The sequence below is a fragment of the Eubalaena glacialis genome, chromosome 17, assembly GCF_028564815.1.
Source record: "Eubalaena glacialis isolate mEubGla1 chromosome 17, mEubGla1.1.hap2.+ XY, whole genome shotgun sequence".
NCBI classification, from domain to species: Eukaryota; Metazoa; Chordata; class Mammalia; order Artiodactyla; family Balaenidae; genus Eubalaena; species Eubalaena glacialis.
Window position 1 is genome coordinate 32,115,466 of NC_083732.1, and position 19,343 is coordinate 32,134,808.

Consider the following 19,343-nt stretch of genomic DNA (forward strand, 5'->3'; position numbering starts at 1 on the left):
GTATTACAGTTATAACAAGCATGTATATTATGCATCAGCCAGAGTTATATATATTCCTAAGAATACGTAAATGATACAACCTCAGAAGTTCCCATTTCTAGGCATCAAACACTGAGGTCATTTAAGTGGAAGGCATAGGGGCCTAGACATTCCCTTTAAATGGAGTGATTATAGAAAGTTCCTTCCAATCCCACATTTTAAAGATAAGAAGAGATCTTAAAGTTATGTAATCGAACTTTCCAACCATTCCACAAATGTTCTCTAATTTCCCTGACAAGTGAATAATTTTCCTGGTTTATATGTTTCCAATGATGAAAAAGAATTGTAGGATGGATGATTTAATTTTCTGATAGCTCAAAATATTAGATTTCTCTTAAAGCCTTTAAGTGTTTGAAAATAGGGCTTCCCTGGTGGCGCAGTGGTTAAGAATCTGCCTGCCAATGCAGGGGACACGGGTTCGAGCCCTGGTCTGGGAAGATCTCACATGCCGCGGAGCAACTAAGCCCGTGCACCACAACTACTGATCTTGCACTCTAGAGCCCGCGAGCCACAACTACTGAGCCTGTGTACCACAACTACTGAAACCCACGTGCCTAGAGCCTGTGCTCCAACAAGAGAAGCCACAGCAATGAGAAGCCCATGAGCCGCAACGAAGAGTAGCCCCCGCTCACTGAAACTAGAGAAAGCCGCGCAGCGACGAAGACCCAATGCAGCCAAAAATAAATAAATTAATTTTACAAAAAAGATATTTAAGTATTTGAAAATAGGAAATTTCTCCCTTAAATATTCTTTCCATCATGTTAAGAATACTTGGCTGTAATCTTGAGCTCTTCCTCATGCAAACTGCATTCAAGATCTCTTAGTATTTTGATTTCTTTTTAGAGGTGTACATTAATTTGCCAAGAAGCAGCAGAAAATGTGGTGGCCTAAAGAGAAAAGGATACATCAGGTAAGGCATGGCCAACAAAGCAAAGAGAAAAAATTAGCATCTCCACTGCTTTGAACACTTTGCTCTCTATAAATCTACTATGGACATTCTAGCTTTTCTTTTTGAACCACATTATACTGTTGGCTCATAATGAGTTTGCAATCAAATAAAACCTAGATTCTACCACCCCCATTCCAACTCCTGTCTTTATTCTGTAATGGCACATTCTGTAATCATTTTGAGCTCCAATGTCATATTTTGTATTTATTTTCCTAAATATAGTAAAAAAAAAAAAAGTAGTAGCAAATGATAATATATACTACCTATTATATACAAGGCAACTTCTTAACACCTTATATATATTAACTTTAGAAGGCAATATCTTTAGCTCTTACTCCCAACTTTCTCTTATCCTGTTATAATATTCTCAACAATTTCTGGGATTTGTCTGATAAATTAAAGGAGTTAAGATAATAATCAGCATTTATTAAGCACTGTGTTTCAAGCACTATGATGTTTTTGGTTTTTTTTCCCTACTATCTGACTTAATTGTCTCCTAAGCCTTGTGAGGTAGGTATTGTTACAATACGCACTTTACACACAGGGAAAATGAGACTTGGAAAAATATGTAACTTGATCCTGGTTTTACAGGTAGCAAGTATCAGAGCCAGGAAGAAAATCCAGACTTTTCTTACTCCAAAACTCTTGATCATATTATGTGCATATCAATAATCAAACATTAAAAAATAATCTGGAAGTTTACAGGAATAAACACCTAATTATTTGAAAATTCAAAACTAGCTGAGACAAATGTCAGTATAGGGATACAGCATAAATGGAATTATGATCAGTTCTGAACCTAATGGCTCTTAGTTTCTCTCTTTCTTTCTTTTAAAATTGAATGGTGTAGGTAGTACCTAAGGATGCAGAGACACTAAACAGGGTACACTGTCAAGAGTTTGGAAATCAGGTCAGAAAAAGAATAATATCTGAAATGAAAAAAATAAATATCAATATACATAGTTATGTAAGCTTTATAGGTCTAAAATTGATTATACTTTAATCTAATTGGTATTTATTGATTTTTCTATGGTATGAGGTAAGTACCTAATTTCATTGTTTTCCATATAGATGACCAATTATCACAGAATAACTTAATAAGTAAAATAGCCTATCCTTTCCCCACTGATCTACAAGGACTGCCTTGGCATACATCGATTTTTTAATACATGAATGGTCTATTTCTGTGATCACTTGTCTGCACTGTTGGACTATTTGTCTATCTCTGTGATAACACAACATACTGCCTTAATTTGTATTGATTTAAAAGAAGTCTTCATATCTAGTAAGTGGGAATATTTTGATTAATATTGTGCCTTCACTAATCCTCAGAGATTTTTGAGTCAGTTTGTTAAATTATACAAAAAATATTACTGGGAATTTTGCTAAAATTGCATTGAATTTGTGGAAGATCTGAACTTTCATTATACTGAGACTTTCTATTAAGAGCAAAATATATCTCTACATTTATTTTTGGTCTTTTTATGTCTTTAAATAAAAGTTCCTAATTTTCTTCTTAAAGGGCTTACACATCTTTTGTAGATTTATTCTTTACTCATACTTTTGTGTCTATTTTAAATGTCATTTTTGTAAAGATTATACTCTGTGTGTGTGCCTGTTTACTTTGTATATTGATCTTGTAAAAAATTTCCAGTTTCTGCTCTGACATGTAAAGAGCTTGGAAGTTGTCACTCCCAACCTCACAATAAGACAAAAAAGCTGAGCAAACAAAAACTAAACAATGCTTCTTAGCTCCATCAGAGAATTGCAGTTACAGGGCAAACTTCCACCCCCAAAACTGGAGACACAGAAGAGTACGAAGAATCAGAAACAAAAGTCCCTGAATAATTCCTGTCTGATATAGTAGAAGAAAAGAAGTAAAAGGCTACAATAATATTCTGGGTGTAAGATCCCCAAAAGTCAAGCACACCTAAAAAACTGAGATTTAATCACAGGATTATAGACTGCTTCCTCACCCCAATACTTTACACCACACCAACAAGGCTCAGTATAATAACAGTGGATTACAAATTAGAAAGCTGCAAGACACAAAGTCTATTTAAGAAAGAGCTTCTAGGATATTCAGAAACAACACGGGAGACAAAAACTAGGCCACTAGAAGAAAATGAAGCTTCCAACACCTTCAGCTACAATAAAAAATAAACACCAAACTCTTAAGCAGATGAACATGAAACTTCACACTAAAGGCTTATTACCTCAGTTTCATGACCCAATACATCATGTCTGGCTTTCAACAAAAAAATTAATAACATGCTAAAAGTCAAGAGAAAACACAGACTGAAGAGACAAAAGAAGCATTAGAACCAGACTCTTTATGGTAGAGATTTTGAATTATCAGACTAGAAATTTGAATTAAATATGATCAATATCTTAAGGGCTCTAATGGAAAAAGTGGACAACAAGAAAAAAAAACACATGAGTAATATAAGCAGAGAGATGGAAACTACAAGAAAGAATTAAAAGGAAATGTTAAAAATAAAAAAAATATATTAACAGAAATGTCTCTTATAGGTTCATCATGAGACTATATATAACCAAGGGAAGAATCAGTGAACTTGAAGATAACTCAGTAGAAACTTCCCAAATTGAAAAGCAAAGAAAAAAAAAAAAAGGCTGGAAAACAGAACAGAGCATCCAAGAACTATGGGACATTTAAGTGTAACAGAACATAATGAGAATACTAGAAGGAGAAGAGAGATATGAACAGAGACATATTTCAAATAATGTCACACACCAAACCACAGATCCAGGACTTTCAGAGAACAAAATCTACACACAGGCATATTATATTCAAACTGCAGAAAACTAAAGACAAAGATAAAAGCTTGAAAGAAGCCAGAGGGCGGAAAAACACCTTATCTACAGAGGAACAAAGATACCAATTCAATTAGACTTCTCAAAAACCATCTAAGCAAGAAGAATATGATCCAAGCAAGAAGAATATTGATATGTTCATAGAAAATGGTAATATATACAATGCTCAATACAACCAGAAAAGGTAGAAAAAGAGGAAATACAAAATCAAAAACAAAAACAAAACAAAATCCACAGAACAAAGAACAAAGAACAACAGCAATGGGCAGCAAAAAGTTACAAATATAGTGGATATCAATTTAACTATATAAATAACTACTTGGAATGTGAATAGCCTAAATATACCAATGAAAAGATAAAGATGATAAGAGTGGATTTAAAAAAAAAATAAATAAATAAGCCCCAACTATATGTTGTCTACAAGAAACTCACCTTAAATATATAGATTTTGATGGTTAAAAATAGGAGGATAAAAAATATACCACGCTACACTAATCAAAAGAAAACCATAATAGCTATATTATTTTCAGACAAAGCCTTCCTCAGAGCAAAGTAAATTATCAGAGATAAAGAGGGGCATTACATAATGATAAAGGTGTCAATTTTTCCAAGGTGTAACAAACCTTAATATATATATATGTTTAACAACAGAGCAACAAAATACATGAGGCAAAAACTGATAGAACTTCAAGAAGAAAAAGGCAAGTGTACCGTTTGTTGGAGACTTCAACACCACTCTACCAGTAATTGACAGACCCTGCTGATAGAAAATAGTTAGGATATAGTTGAACTGAACAGCATCATTAATCAACTTTATCTAATCAACATGTATAGAACACTTCACCCAAAACCAGCAGAATACTCATTATTCTCAACCTCACATGGAACATTCACCAAGAATACTAGGGAAAATCTCAAAATGCTTCGAGATACAGCAGCATACTTATCAATAACATGTGAGTCAAAGAACGAAAATATGAAGGAAATTTTTGTGTTACTTGAACTAAATTAAAATGACAATACAACTTATCAAAATTTGTGGGATGCAGCAAAAACAGTACTTAAAATACAATATATAGCATTAAATGCATATTAGGAGGTAAAGAAAGATAAAAGTAATTAATCTAAACTTCCATCTTAGGAAATTAGAAAATAAAAAGCAAACGGAAGAAAAATAAAGTTGGAACAGAAATCAATGAAACTGAAAACAAGTAAACAATACAGAAAAAAAATGTTTTAAAACCATTTCTCTGAAAAGATTAATATAATTAATAAACCTTTAGCCAGACTAAATAAGAAAAAAAGAAGACACAAATTACTATCAGTTATGAAAGAAGGCACATCACTACTGATACCATGAATATTAAAAGGATAATAAAAGAATATTATGAACAAGTGTATGTCCATAAATATGATAACTTAGATGATGTCATGGGCTGAATTGTGTACCTCCAAATTCATATATTAAAGCCCTAACTCTCAATTTAACTGTATTCAGAGATAGGGACTTTAAGGAGGTACTTGATATTAAATAAAGTCACAAGGTTGGACCCTAATTCAGTATGTCTGGTGTCCTTATAAGAAGAGAAGACACCAGAAATCTCTTTCTCTCCACCCACACACAGAGGAAAGGCCAGATAAGGACCAGGCCAGGAAAAGAGGCCTTACCAGAAAAGGACACTGACAGCACCTCAGTCTTAGACGTCTAAGCTCCAAAACTGTGAGAAATTAAATTCCTGATGTCTAAGCCACCGAGGTTTTTGTTAAGGCAGCCTATAAAGGCTATTACTGGTTTAACTGAACAACTCCTTTAAAAGACACAATCTATAAAAACTTCTACAAAGAGAAATAGGTAATCTGAACAGTCCTATATCAATTAAATAAATTGAATCAGAAATTAATAACCTTCCAAAAAAAAAAAAAAAGAACTAGGTCTAAATGGTTACACTGGTGAAGTCTACTAAACATTTCAGGAAGAAATCATACCAATTCTCTATAATTTCTTCCAGAAAATAGAATTCTTAACCCATTCTATGAAACTAGCATTACCCTACTACCAAAACCAGATAAAGACATTACAAGAAAGGAAAACTGCGTATCAATATTACTCATGAACATAGATGTAGAAATTCTAAACGAAAATGAGCAAATCAAACTCTACAATGTATATAAAGAATTATTCACCATGACAAAGTGGGATTTATCCCAGGCATGAGAGTCTCATTCCACATTTGAAAATTAATTAAGATAATCAATCACATTAAAAGGTTAAAGAAGAAAATCATACAATCATAGCATAGATACAGAAAAAGCATTTGATAAAAGACAACTCCTATTCATAGTAAAAATATTCAGCAAACTAGGAATGGGAGAACTTCCTCAACTTGATTAAACATCTAACAAAAAGCCTGTAGCTTACATTATACTTAATGGTGAGGAATTACATGCTTTTCCCTTAAAGACTAGGAAAAAGGCAATGATGTCTGCTCCCAGCACTCCTATTCAACATTGCACTGAAAGCAGTAGCTAATGCAATAAAATAAGCAAAGGAAATAAAAGCTATACAGATTGGGAATTAAAAAAACAACTATCCTTATTTTCAGATGACATGATTTTCTATGTAGAAAATATAAATGAACTGACCAAAAAAAAAAAAAAAAATCCTGAACTAATGAGTGATTTATAGCAAAATTCTAGGATACAAGATTAATATACAAAAGTCAATTGTTATCATATATATCTGTAATAAACATTTAGAATTTGAAATTTAAAACACAACTTATAGTACAAAAAAATGTTTAAAGAAATCCTTAGAAATAAATCTATCCAAAATATGTGAGTATGATTTGAATATTTGTCCCCCTAAAATTCATATGTTAAAATCCTAACCCACAAAGATGATAATATTAGGAGATGGGACCTTTGGTAAGTCCGTAGGTCATGAAGATGGAACCTTCATGAATGGGATTAATGTCCCACAAATATCTCTAGCCCTTTTGCTATGTATGTGAGGATCCAAGAAGTTTGTGACCTAGAAGAGGGCACCAACTATGCTGGCACCTTGATCTCAGACTCCCAGCCTCCAGAATTGTGAGAAATAAATTTCTGCTGTTTATAAGCCACTCGTGGTATTTTGTTATAGAAGTCCAAATGGACTAAGATATATACAAAAGATTTATAAGATTAAAAGTATAAAATTCTGAGGAAAGAAATCAAAAACCTAAACAAATGGGGAAATATTCATGTTCATTAATGGTAACAATCAATATTAAGATGTCAGTTCTCCCCAAAATGATCTGTATATTCAAGGCGATCACAATAAAAATCCTGCTAAATTATTTCATGGGCGCCAGCATAACCCGTTTTATTGTGCTTTGCTTTATTGTGGCTCACAGATATTGTGTTATTTATAAATTGAAGGTTTGTGGCAATCCTATGTTGAGGAAGTCTATTGGCACCATTTTTCAAAAAGCATTTGCTCACTGTGTCTCTGTGTCACATTTTGGTATTTCTCACAATATTTCAAACTTTTAAATTATTATTATATTTGTTATGGTGATCTGTGATCAGTGATCTTTGATGTTACTACTGTAATTGTTTTGGGGTAACATGAACCACTCCCACATAAAACAGCGAACTTAAGAAATGTTGTCTGTGTTCTGACTGCTCCACTGACCTGACATTCCACTATCGCTCTCTCTCTCACTGGGCCTCCCTATTTCCTGAGGCCAAACAATATTGAAATTAGACCAATTAATAACCTAACAATGGCCTCTAAGTATTCAAGTGAGGGGAAAATCACATATCTCTCCCTTTAAGTAAAAGCAATAAATGATTAAGTTTAGAAGGCATGTCAAAAGCTGAGATAGGACAAAAGCTAGACCTCTGCCCTAAATGGTTAACCAAGCTATGAAAGCAAATGAAAAGTTCTTGAGGGAAATTAAAAGTGCTACTCCAGTGAACACACAAGTAATAAGAAATCAAAACAGCTTTATTGCTTATATGGAGAAAGTTTTAATGGTCTACATAGATCAAACCAGCCACAACATTCCTTTAAGCCAGAGCTCAATTCAGAGAAAGGCCCTAACTCTCTTCAATTCCGTGAAGGCTGAGACAGGTAAGGAAGCTGCAGAAGAAAAGTTTGAAGCTAACAGAGGTTGGTATATGAGGCTTAAGGAAAGAAGCCATCTCCATAACATAAAAGCACAAGGTGAAGCAACAAGTGCTGATACAGAAGCTGCAGCAAGTTATCCAGAAGATCTAGCCAAGATAATTAATAAAGATTGCTATGCTAAACATTAAATTTTCAATGTAGATGAAACAGCTTTATTGTATTGGAAGAAGATGCCGTCTAGGACATTCATAGCTAGAGAAGAGAACTTAATGCCTGACTTCAAAGCTTGAAAGGATAAGCTGCTTCTCTTGTTAGTGGATAATGCAGCTGGTGACTTTAAGTTGAAACCAATGTTCATTTGCTATTTCAAAAATCCTCGGCCCCTTAAAATTATGCTAAAACTACTCTGCCTGTGCTCTATAGGTAAAACAACAAAGGCTGGATGACAATACATCTGTTTACAACATGGTTTACTGAATACTGTAAGCCCACTGTTGAGACCTAGTGCTCAGAAAAAAGATTTCTTTCAAAATATTACTGCTCATTGACAATGCACCTGGTCACCCAAGAGCTGTGATGGAGATATACAAGATTCATGTTGTTTTCATGCCTACTAACACAACATCCATTCTGCAGCCCTTGGACCGAGGAGTGATTTTAACTTTCAAGTCTTATTATTTAAGAAATACATTTTGTAAGGCTATAGCTGCCATAGATAGTGGTTCCTCTGAAGGATTTGGGTAAAGTAAACTGAAAATCTTTTGGAAAGGATTCACCATTCTTTATGCCATTAAGAACATTTGTGATTCATGGAAAGAGATAAAATATCAATATTCACAGGAGTTTGGAAGAAATTGATTCCAATCCTCATGGATGACTTTGAGTGGTTCAAGACTTCAGTGGAGGAAGTAACTGCAGATGTGGTGGAAATAACAAGAAAATTAAAATGAAACATGAGCCTAAAGATGTGACTGAATTGCTGCAATCCCGTGATAAAACTTTAAATGATGAGAAGTTGGTTCTTACTGATGAGCAAAGAAAGTGGTTTCTTGAAATGGAATCTACTCTTGGTGAAGATGCTATGAAGATTGTTGACATAACAAAAAAAAAACAGCATTTAGAGTATGACATAAACTTGGTTGTTAAAACAGTGGCAGGGTTTGAGAGAGTTGACTCCAATTTTGAAAGTGCTACTGTGGGTAAATGCTACAAACAGTGCTGCATGTTAGAGAGAAATTATTCATACAAGGAAGAGTCAATCAATGTAGCAAACTTCATTGTTGTCTTCTTTTAAGAACTTGCCTCAGCCACCTTGACTTTCACCAACCACCACCCTGAGCAGTCAGCAGCCATCAACAGCTGAAGGTTAGCATTTTTTATCAATAAAGTACTTTTAACTAAGGCATGCTCATCGTGCTTTTGGACATAATGCTACTGCACACTTAATAGACTGTAGTATAGTGTAAACAACTTTTATATGCACTGAGAATCCAAAAAATTCAAGACATTGCTTGATTGCTATATGAGCTTGATTGCTATATTCTCTTTATTTTGTTGGTCTAGAACTGAACCCAGAATATCTCTGAGGAACACCTGTAATGGCAAATTGATTCTAAAGTTTATGTGGGAAGGCAAGAGACTCTGAAAACACAACATAATACTGAAGAAGAAGAATAAAATCAGAAAACTGATACTATCTGATATCAAGACTTACTATAAACCACAGCAATCAAGAAAGTGTGATATTGGTTTATGAATAGACACATAGACCAATGAAGCAGAATAAAGGGCACAGAAATTTACCCACGCACATAGGCAACTGATCTTTGACAAAAGATCAAAGGTAGCGGAGAAAGGATGGTCTTTCCAACCAATGGTGCTGGAACAACTGAACATCCACATGTAAAAAATTGAATATAGATTTTACACCTTTCCCAAAAACAAACTCAAAATGGATCATTGACCTAAATGTAAATGCCAAACTATTAAAATTTTAGAAGATAACATAGGAGAAATTCTAAGTGACCTTCGGTTTGGCAATGTTTTTTTTGATATAACACCAAAAGCACAATATAGAAAAGAAAATAATTGATAAATTCTACCTTATTAAAATTAAAACTTCTGTTCGGAAAAATACACTGAAAAGAGACTGGAATGTCAAGCCACAGACTGAGACAACATATTTGAAAATATATCTGATAAAAGACTTGTAATCCAAAATATACAAAGAACCTTTAAAATAGCAACTCAAAAGTTGGTGCAAAGATCTAAACAGTCATCTCACAAAAGAAGATGTACAGATGGCAAATAAGCATACAAAAATATGCTCAGCTTCACATGGCATTAGGGAATTGCAAGTTAAAAAATTGAGAAACCACCTATTAGAATGGTTACATTCAGAACACTGACAACACCAAATCCTGACAAAGTTGTAGAGCAACAATAACTTTCATTCATTGTTGGTGGTAATGCAAAATGGTTTAGCCGCTTTGAAGATAGTTTGGTAGTTTCTTAAAAAGCTAACCATAGTCTTACCTTATGATCAGCAAAATTATACTCCAGGTATTTAGTCAAATAAGTTGAAAATTAATGTCCACACAAAAACCAGCCCACACATGTTTATACTAGCTTTACTCATAATTGCCAAAAACTGGAAGCAACCAAGAAGTCTTCAATAGGTGAACAGGTAAGCAAACTGTGACACATCCATACAATGGAATATTGCTCAGTAATAAAAAGAAATGAGCTATCAAGTCATGAAAAGACATGGAGGAAATAAATTCATATTATTAAGTGAAGGAAAGCAGTCTGAAATGGCTACAAACTGTGTTTCGAACCATATGACATTCTAGAAAAGGCAAAACTATAGAGACATTAAAACCATCAGTAGTGTCCTAAGGAGAAGAGAGATGAATAGGTGCAACAAAGGATTTTCAGAGCAGTGAAACTAATTTTGTATGATACTGTAATACTATATGATATTATGCATTTGTCAAAATCCATAAAACTACAACACAAAGAGTGAACTCTGGTGTAAACTATCGATTTTAGTCAGTAATAGAGCAATACTGGCTCAACAATTGTAACAAATATCTAATACTAATTAAGATCTTAATACTGGGAGAAACTATGTGAGTGTGTATACTGGGGGGAGCGGGGTGCAGTGAGAACTACTCATACTATCTGCTCAACTTTTCTGTAAACCTAAAATTGCTCTAAAAATAAAATCTACTAATTATTTTTAAAGCTGGATATATTCTTTTATTATTTCTGAAAAATTATCTAGAGCTTATTCTGGGTGTTCTGTTAGAAAGTGATACAACTATGACTAAAGATAGTTTTATTTCTTTACAGAGCCTTATATCTTTTATTCTCTTTTATTACCCTACAACTATAAGTAGTTGCACAATGTTATTGGATGGAGGTAGAGATAGCAGGTATTTTTTGTTGTTTCACTTAATGATTTGTTTTCCCAACACCTCATGTTACAGTGGTCATATTATATGTGAAATACATAATGAAGCTGTAATTTTTGTTTTTGTAGATGCCATTTTTCTGATTATCTTTCTTTGCTTTGATTCCTAGTTATCATAAATGGAGGTTGAATTTTCTTGAACGCATTTCTGTATCTGTTAAGGTGATCATATAAAGAACTTCCTTTAATACTCTATATTACTCTTAAGACAGAAGGGAGGCCAGCCCTGGTTTTCTAAGTTGGGTTGAATGACCGTGGTTTACATTTCTCTTGCATCCTGTTCCTTCTCTTTCAAAACAGGCATCACATTTATATGATTGTTAAACTTCTCCACATGACTGTAAATTCCATGAGGATGGATGGAATCCCTATGCTTTATTTATTGTTATATCCCCAGTACCTAGCACTGTTCTTTGTCCAAACTGGTACTCAATAAAACATTGTTCAATTAGTTAATGAATGAATATGAACTAGTAGCAATTGCCACTCCAGATTGGAAGATACTCTCATCCCTTAAGCACGCTTCATTGAAGACAAGAAAGGATGATCCATTTGCATTGTTGTTAAAAAGATTGAAAGTTAAATGGTTGCTCTGATACCAAAAGTTAATTAATAATTCAAAGATATATTGTTTAAATTGCAATTATTTATATACTTTATTATTTTATAATTTTTTAGATTATGAATACTTGCTAAAGAATGTTGTGTGTTAGAATACTCATCTGAAAGTCTTTCAGAATATTAGCATTCATTCAAAAAGCTGGAAGATCTAGTTTACAAAAGTGTTTCAAGGAATGTCTGTCTACAGGGTCCCCAAATGGACAATTTATTCTCTTCTCAATGGCAAGTTTTGTTTTTTTTATGTTAACATTACATCACTGTATGTTACCATGTAGTCAATGTGCATAAGATCTCAAACAAAATGTCAAAATACATAGTTTTGAAAAATTGAAAAGAAACAGTAATTCGTCATTAGCTATTATACCTGTAAGTGATGTGTTTGTGCTGCCACTTCTGTCCTGTTAACGCATACCGCTTTCGACGAATATTAAATTTGGAGCTACCTCTTGTCTGGTCAGGTACACCACATCGAGGCTTCTTCATCCAGCTGCAAAAAGCAATATTTTCCAGTTATTTACCAACAACCCTAATCATTAATTTCAAAAAGAAATCCATTGAAAAGTTATGGCAGTGGTAATAAAAATGGGAAAACATAAAGGAGAATTTTGTCAGTTTTCTTGCAATTTGAATCTAAGTATTGTAGAAAGCATATTTTTTTCCGGAATGATCAAGAATCACTAGTTTATAACTCATATCCTTTAGATAATTTTTCTCTCTAATTCATTTTGAGCTAACTGTAAACTAAGGTATTCTGATGCTTCTAAATAGAATCTGCTGTTAACAGATACATGACCTTGGGAAAGTCTCATTCAGAAAATGAGACTTTTTAAAATAAATTATCACTAAGGTCTCTTTCAGCTTTAACATTCAACAATTTTTAAAATCTATTACATGACCTAAACTCCAGGAATCAAGAAGATATATGCTACTCTCTTCTAGCTTAAATAGAAGGAAATTGTTGTTTAGAATAACATTTGCCTTTCTCCACTTTTTTCTTCTTTACACTTTAAGCATTACCCCAATTTTCAAATAACAGCCATTCTCTTTGAACCTTTAATAGTAACTGAATTCACTGCTTAAGAAATTTTTTTCTGAATATAATGTTTAGTATGACACCAATAAAATTTAAATATTAACATTGGGAAAATAAAATGCTGGTTTTGATTTATTGATTTTTAATATTTATATAGACAGTTGTCTAAATTTTTTTCTAGAGAGTCTCATTTGACCATTGTCATGTTTTCTATGTAGTCTTGTTTCTTGTCTAAGGAGAAAGATTGACATGATTTTTATTAGTTTTTCTTTAGTGACTCAAAATGGCTTTATCATCCATTAGCCCATTTAATTTAACAATTACAGAACTAAAGCAGAATCTTCGTGGCGTTACATGCTTCAGAAAGTGGAAATGAGCAAAAGAATCAATTTTTGTTATATTTCATCAAAAATTTCTATACTCTTTAAATGGAAAATAATTGACTGCAGAGATGACTGTCTAAAGATGTCCATTTCATGAAAATGACTGAAATAGTTTACATGTTACAGGGATAAATCAGCTAACTAGCTTGTGTAAACATATGAATAACATCATGCAACAAAGAAAGCATGACTTTTACTTTTTAAGAAAGACAACACTTTTCTGATAAGCATTGTACGTTTCTCCTTTTTATTCTGCTACCAGTAAAAATGTAGACATTGCAGTTAACAGACTTAAACTCCATCCTAGTTTATGATGCATTGTAGAGTTACTTCAGGAAATCACTCTTTCCCTTTATTAAAGTCTCCAAACCAAATGAGATGTCTTGTAAATGCTAATGCCTAGAAAGCTATTCAGACCTATGGAACTGAAGTCTCTGGAGCCAAGAATTGAGACCTTTTACTTTTAACTAAAACTCCCAAGACACTCTGAATTTGCGGTTCCCAAACTTTTGTGGCACCAGGGACCGGTTTCACGGAAGACAATTTTTCCACGGCGGGGGGTATGGTTCAGGTGGTAATGCGAGTGACCGGGAGCAATGGGGAGCGGCAGATGAAGCTTCGCTCGAAAGCCACCGCTCACCTCCTGCTGTGCGGCTCTGTTCCTAACAGTCTGTGGCCTGGGGGGTTGGGGACCCCTGCTCTAAATCACTAAATTTGAGATATATTTCACTAGACTGTAAAACACTCAGGGGCAGGGGATCTACATACTCCCTGTACCTGTACAACCCCTAGAATTTAAAAGAGGTTTAATAAATAGGTGGATAGGGACATTTTTTAAAGAAAACATATTTTTATTATATTCTGTAAGATCTAGATACATATTCAACTAACAAATATTAAGCATTAATGGTTAATATTAATTAATTAATGATAATTTAAGTGGCTTTTATCAATGGGTATTTCATTAATCATACTCTCAACAAAAATTATAATATTTCTTAACCAAGTACTTATTCTGACATCTCCCTGAAAGTGCTGTGAGAACAAATAATTATTAAATATGACTAAATTTACTTAATGTGGATGTGATTACACTTACAGTTAGCTAAAGAAAATATTGAAGTAAACACTCTAGGGAAAGAAATAATTTTGAAATGGATAGTGGGATAAAATTTGACAATTTGTATTTATCCTGATACATTATCAGAGGAAATATGTTTTCAATGAGGATATATTCTCTAAAATTACTTTAACAATACATAAAGTTAAAAGATGAAGACAGCCATTGAAAACATTTAAATTTATTAATGTAAATTTCCATTTTAAGTTGTGCATATGTTGGACCTAGTAAAAGTTTTCTCAATGAAACATTGCATCTTCCAAAGGACAGGGGTTTTAGGGATGAGTATTAGATTCTTATGCTGAAATATATCTCTGCTAAATTCCTTATGCACTTCTTCAGCTTTTGCCCATTTCATATAATTTTTTCTTATGTTCCAACTATTTGTTTATATATTTACTCATTCTATCCTGATCCATTTATCTTACAATATTTTTAAGCTTTTATAATACGCTAAGAGATATATGAAAAAAAAGTGTATATAAAAAGATAAGGCAAGGGGCTCTTGCTGAGCTCCCAGTCTAAGGTAAGACATTCATGATAAAAAAAAAAAAAAAATACAATATAATTAGTTAAGTGTTCTCACATCTCCATCTAGCTATCTTGTCATCATTTCTAATTTTACATGTAATTTAAAATTATGATTTTTCAGCTCCAAACTTGCACCAATTCTTCTGATACCTTTTCTCAGTCCAAAGCCTTTCTAATGCCTAAGCCAGGTGTCCAGGTAACATATTCCACTGATCTCTCTTCACATCCAATCAATCATGATGTAGTCTCTTCTGCCTCTAAAACTTCTCTGTATCTTTCACTCTCACCAGTGCCTTCTCACTCCTAAAGATAAATCTTTTCAAAACACTGATGTGTTTACTGCATGTTCTAAGTATGAAATGCTTTTATAGACAGAATCTTACTCAGGCATACTTAGCCAGGATGCCCCCCATCTCCCTGCTTCCCAAGATCCACACAAGTTCCTACAGAACCAAACCTCTTTCTGCTTTTGTTTACAGTGACCTCTGTCTGCAATACTTTTACCTCCTTGTTTACAATGACAATCCTAATCCTCCTCATTATTCAACTCCCACATGTACAGTTTACCATCTCAACACAGCATGTATTATAGTGTATATTACAATGTGTACATCTCTGTCTCTGTCTTCTACTAACCTGCGAGTCAAGCCAGAGAGCCCTGTATGGGACCGGTGTCCAGTGAAGCTTCCAGTGAAGAACATGAAGCAAACTGTCTTCATGTATTTTTTTTGCACATACCGATCTCCCCCACTATCCTATATGTTTCTTGAGGACTTTGGAACTCTTACAGCTCTGCGCCTTGAACAAATGCTTACTATGCAGAGAGATGTTGTGTGAAACTTTATATAAAATTAGATCATAATGTAGATGACTTAAGTGTAAGAAATAAACATACGAACAGGCATAATGTAATATAAACTAGTAATTTAATTCAAAGAACACTTAATGAGGGTTGGTCAAGATAACTCTATGTTAACTTCACCGATATATGTACCCAAATATTCTGGCACAGAGATATTAGCAGGTATTAATTATCAAAATATGTAAAATCCCAAAAATATGATCAGAGCACATCGTGACACTGAATATGACACACAGTATCTGAACTAAATCTGTCCTTGGGATTTTTATGTGATTCCAAACGTTTGTTCTTTAATTTTATAAGCATTTGTTTCTTTCTCTTACAATTTTTAAAGTTCTCAGTGATATCAAGAATGGTCAGTGTTGGGCTTCCCTGGTGGCACAGTGGTTGAGAATCTGCCTGCCAATGCAGGGGACACGGGTTCGAGCCCTGGTCTGGGAAGATCCCACATGCCGCGGAGCAACTAGGCCAGTGAGCCACAACTACTGAGCCTGTGCGTCTGGAGCCTGTGCTCTGCAACAAGAGAGGCCACAATAGTGAGAGGCCCACGCACCGCGATGAAGAGTGGCCCCCACTTGCTGCAACTAGAGAAAAGCCCTCGCACAGAAACAAAGACCCAACACAGCCAAAAATAAATAAATAATTAAAAAAAAAATGGTCAGTGTTTACTAGAACTCATCAATGAATTAAATGCTGTCTAATACTAAATGTAAAATTGGCATGTTAATGTTGTTATTCAGGTAGAGTCTGGCAGTTCATTTCTAGTTATCATGCACCAAAATGTTAGTTCCATTCATGTGTCAATTTGATAAATCCCATATTTACCTATACACAAGAGTGCAGAAGTAAAGAGTGCAATTTTACTTTTGCGTGCAAAAGTAAAATTGATTGATTGTCTCACCCAAGGTAATACCTACATCATATGAAAAGGAAAGGTGTTGAAGTGTATGTGTGTGTGTGTGTGTGCGTGTGTGTGTGTGTGTGTGTTATTTTCAAGTCGTACTTTTTTGTGAAAGTATCGTTGCTAAAACACTTATCTTTTCAGTGTGTCAACACACACTTATATACCTGTGCTTCTTTACTGACTCATTTGCTAAGAATTTTAAGTTGACATTCCAAAGCAAACAAAGACATGGGGAATGAGCACTGGGCTGGGGGGGTGGGGCAGTGAGCTACAAGAGAGACATTTTGTAATTTCAAGTTGTAAGTCACGGCACCACCCCAATTTTCATAAATATAATACTGATATTCAGTATTGGTTTAACAGTTTAGAATACAGAGCATTTTTAAACTAGTTTGGTGGATCATTAATGTCTTTGTTTAAATTAACTCAATTTAAAAATGAAAAATATCTAAAAATCAGTTCTCTTGTGAGGAGTTACATTATAAAAGTTGGAAGCATGGATCCTAGAGCCAGACTGCCAGGGTTCCCATCCAGCTTCACTGACTCACAAGCCTTGTGCTATTAGTCAGTCTACTGTTTCTTTCTATTCCTTAGTTTCCTCTTCTATAAAATGAAATGATTGTACTATTATTGAGTTAATGTGAGGATTAAATTATTTAAATCATGTGAAATACTTAGAACAGGTCCTGGCAGATAGTAACTGCTATTATTATTAACTTATAATACTTAATATTATTTTTAAAATATCAGGAAGTAGTTATACTAGTAGTAGTAGAAGCAGCAGTAGCAGCATACAGATATCTATGTTTCTACATTTTTCAGTTCACTTTGACTTGTATGTTGACATAAAGCACTTTGTTATTCAAGACAGGGATATTCCTAGTATTTTGATAACAAATATGCCAACAGACACATACTCTGTTTTATGTAAATAAAGTAACCATAATCTTCTAAGCAAGTTTGCAGTAATGTTAAAAGCCACCATATAGGAAACAGTATCCATTAGCTTCAGTTAAAAAAGAAATTAATTAGTTGGGCATTCATGTCAGACATATAGGGCTACCCACTGCATGACTCCAAGAGGTTCCTTCAAGTTGTAGTCCATGCCCCTGATGCCCCTATAGCGGGGCTGCAGGAAGGCAGCTCCCCAATAGAATAAGATGGGAATGCCACCCTTTGGGGTTGGGGCTGTGCCACACAGTGGCCCTGTGTACATATATCTACATTTACCAAGGGAAAAAATACTCAAAAATATATATTTTGTGCCTTATGCATTAGTAATCTTAGAAAAATATTCATCAGCATAATATATTAAACAGGTTTCTATCCTCCAAACTTTTCCAAGTTCTAATGAAAGGCAAGAGTAATACCTATGATTATAGTTGTCCCAAGAAATCTTTCTAGAAATTTTAAAATATGCTTATATTTATTACATTAAAAATCTTTAGGCTTTGCTTGTATTCAAGTTCAATAATCATGAAGAAGATTTTTCAAAGTAAATTAACTTAGGGCTCAAAATGTAGATAGGCTGATAGCTCACTCTGGTCCAGAGTTTCTTTTTTCTATCAAGTCATTAACAGCCTGCATGGACACACATGTTATTCCCAAAGCTGAAACTGCAAAGTTAAAGTACTTAAAAACCCAAGCACAGAGAATAAGTGTATTAAGCCTCCATGATCTGCAATGTGAACAAAAGCTCTGTGAGAGTGTCACCTCTTTCTTAAGCTTTCACCTCTCACCTTTTACCTTTTGGAACAGGGCTGTAAGGACCCTGCTCATTTAACTGTTAACCAACCCTCTGTAGCTACCAAAATGTGGATTGACCCATGCTATAATGTTATAGCTTTGAGTACTATTGTTATGTTAAAAAATAACAAAGAAAAAACTTTAATTACTGATGGATCTATCTTTTATATCCAAATTGAAAATGAAGAGTCTTAACTTGATAATTTAGACAAAAGAAAAAAAAAATCATGGAACATCTGGATAAGTAAACCAAAAAGCTTGTAGTTCTTGATATATCTAAATAAATACTTGAATTCCAAAATTAGGAGTTCAAATATCACTACAGTTTCATAATAATTCTTTGAATAAAGCTACTCATTCAGTCTTAAAATAATTTTTAATTAAGACAAATTTCTGGGCATGATTTAAATAAATTAAACAGAATTACTAAGATCATCCAGTATATATGTATAAATGTATATATGTTTGTATGTATATACACACAAACATACACACACACATATATATATATGGAGAGAGAGAAAGAAAGAGAGAGAGATAAAAACAAAAAGAAAGATCACCTTACAAATCCCATCAAGTACGCTTCAGGGCATAACATTGTGCACACATAAAAAGATAAACTAAAATTTTAAAATACTTACTATTAATATTATAAAAACATATCAGACTCATTCTTATTATTGCCTTGCTATCCTTTTCCGTTCTTGCAAAATACTGAATTTTTATGCATA

The 19,343-nt window shown here is 33.7% G+C and overlaps 1 protein-coding gene across 2 annotated transcripts in view; it reads right to left on the reverse strand.

Annotated features, from left to right (window-relative positions):
* MMP16 (matrix metallopeptidase 16) overlaps positions 1-19,343 on the reverse strand; it is a 340,314-nt gene that overhangs the window by 157,268 nt on the left and 163,703 nt on the right. For both annotated transcript variants that reach the window (XM_061171290.1, XM_061171289.1), the window contains exon 3: positions 12,398-12,520. In XM_061171290.1, coding sequence (XP_061027273.1) covers positions 12,398-12,520 — 123 coding nt within the window. The remainder of the gene's footprint in view (positions 1-12,397; positions 12,521-19,343) is intronic.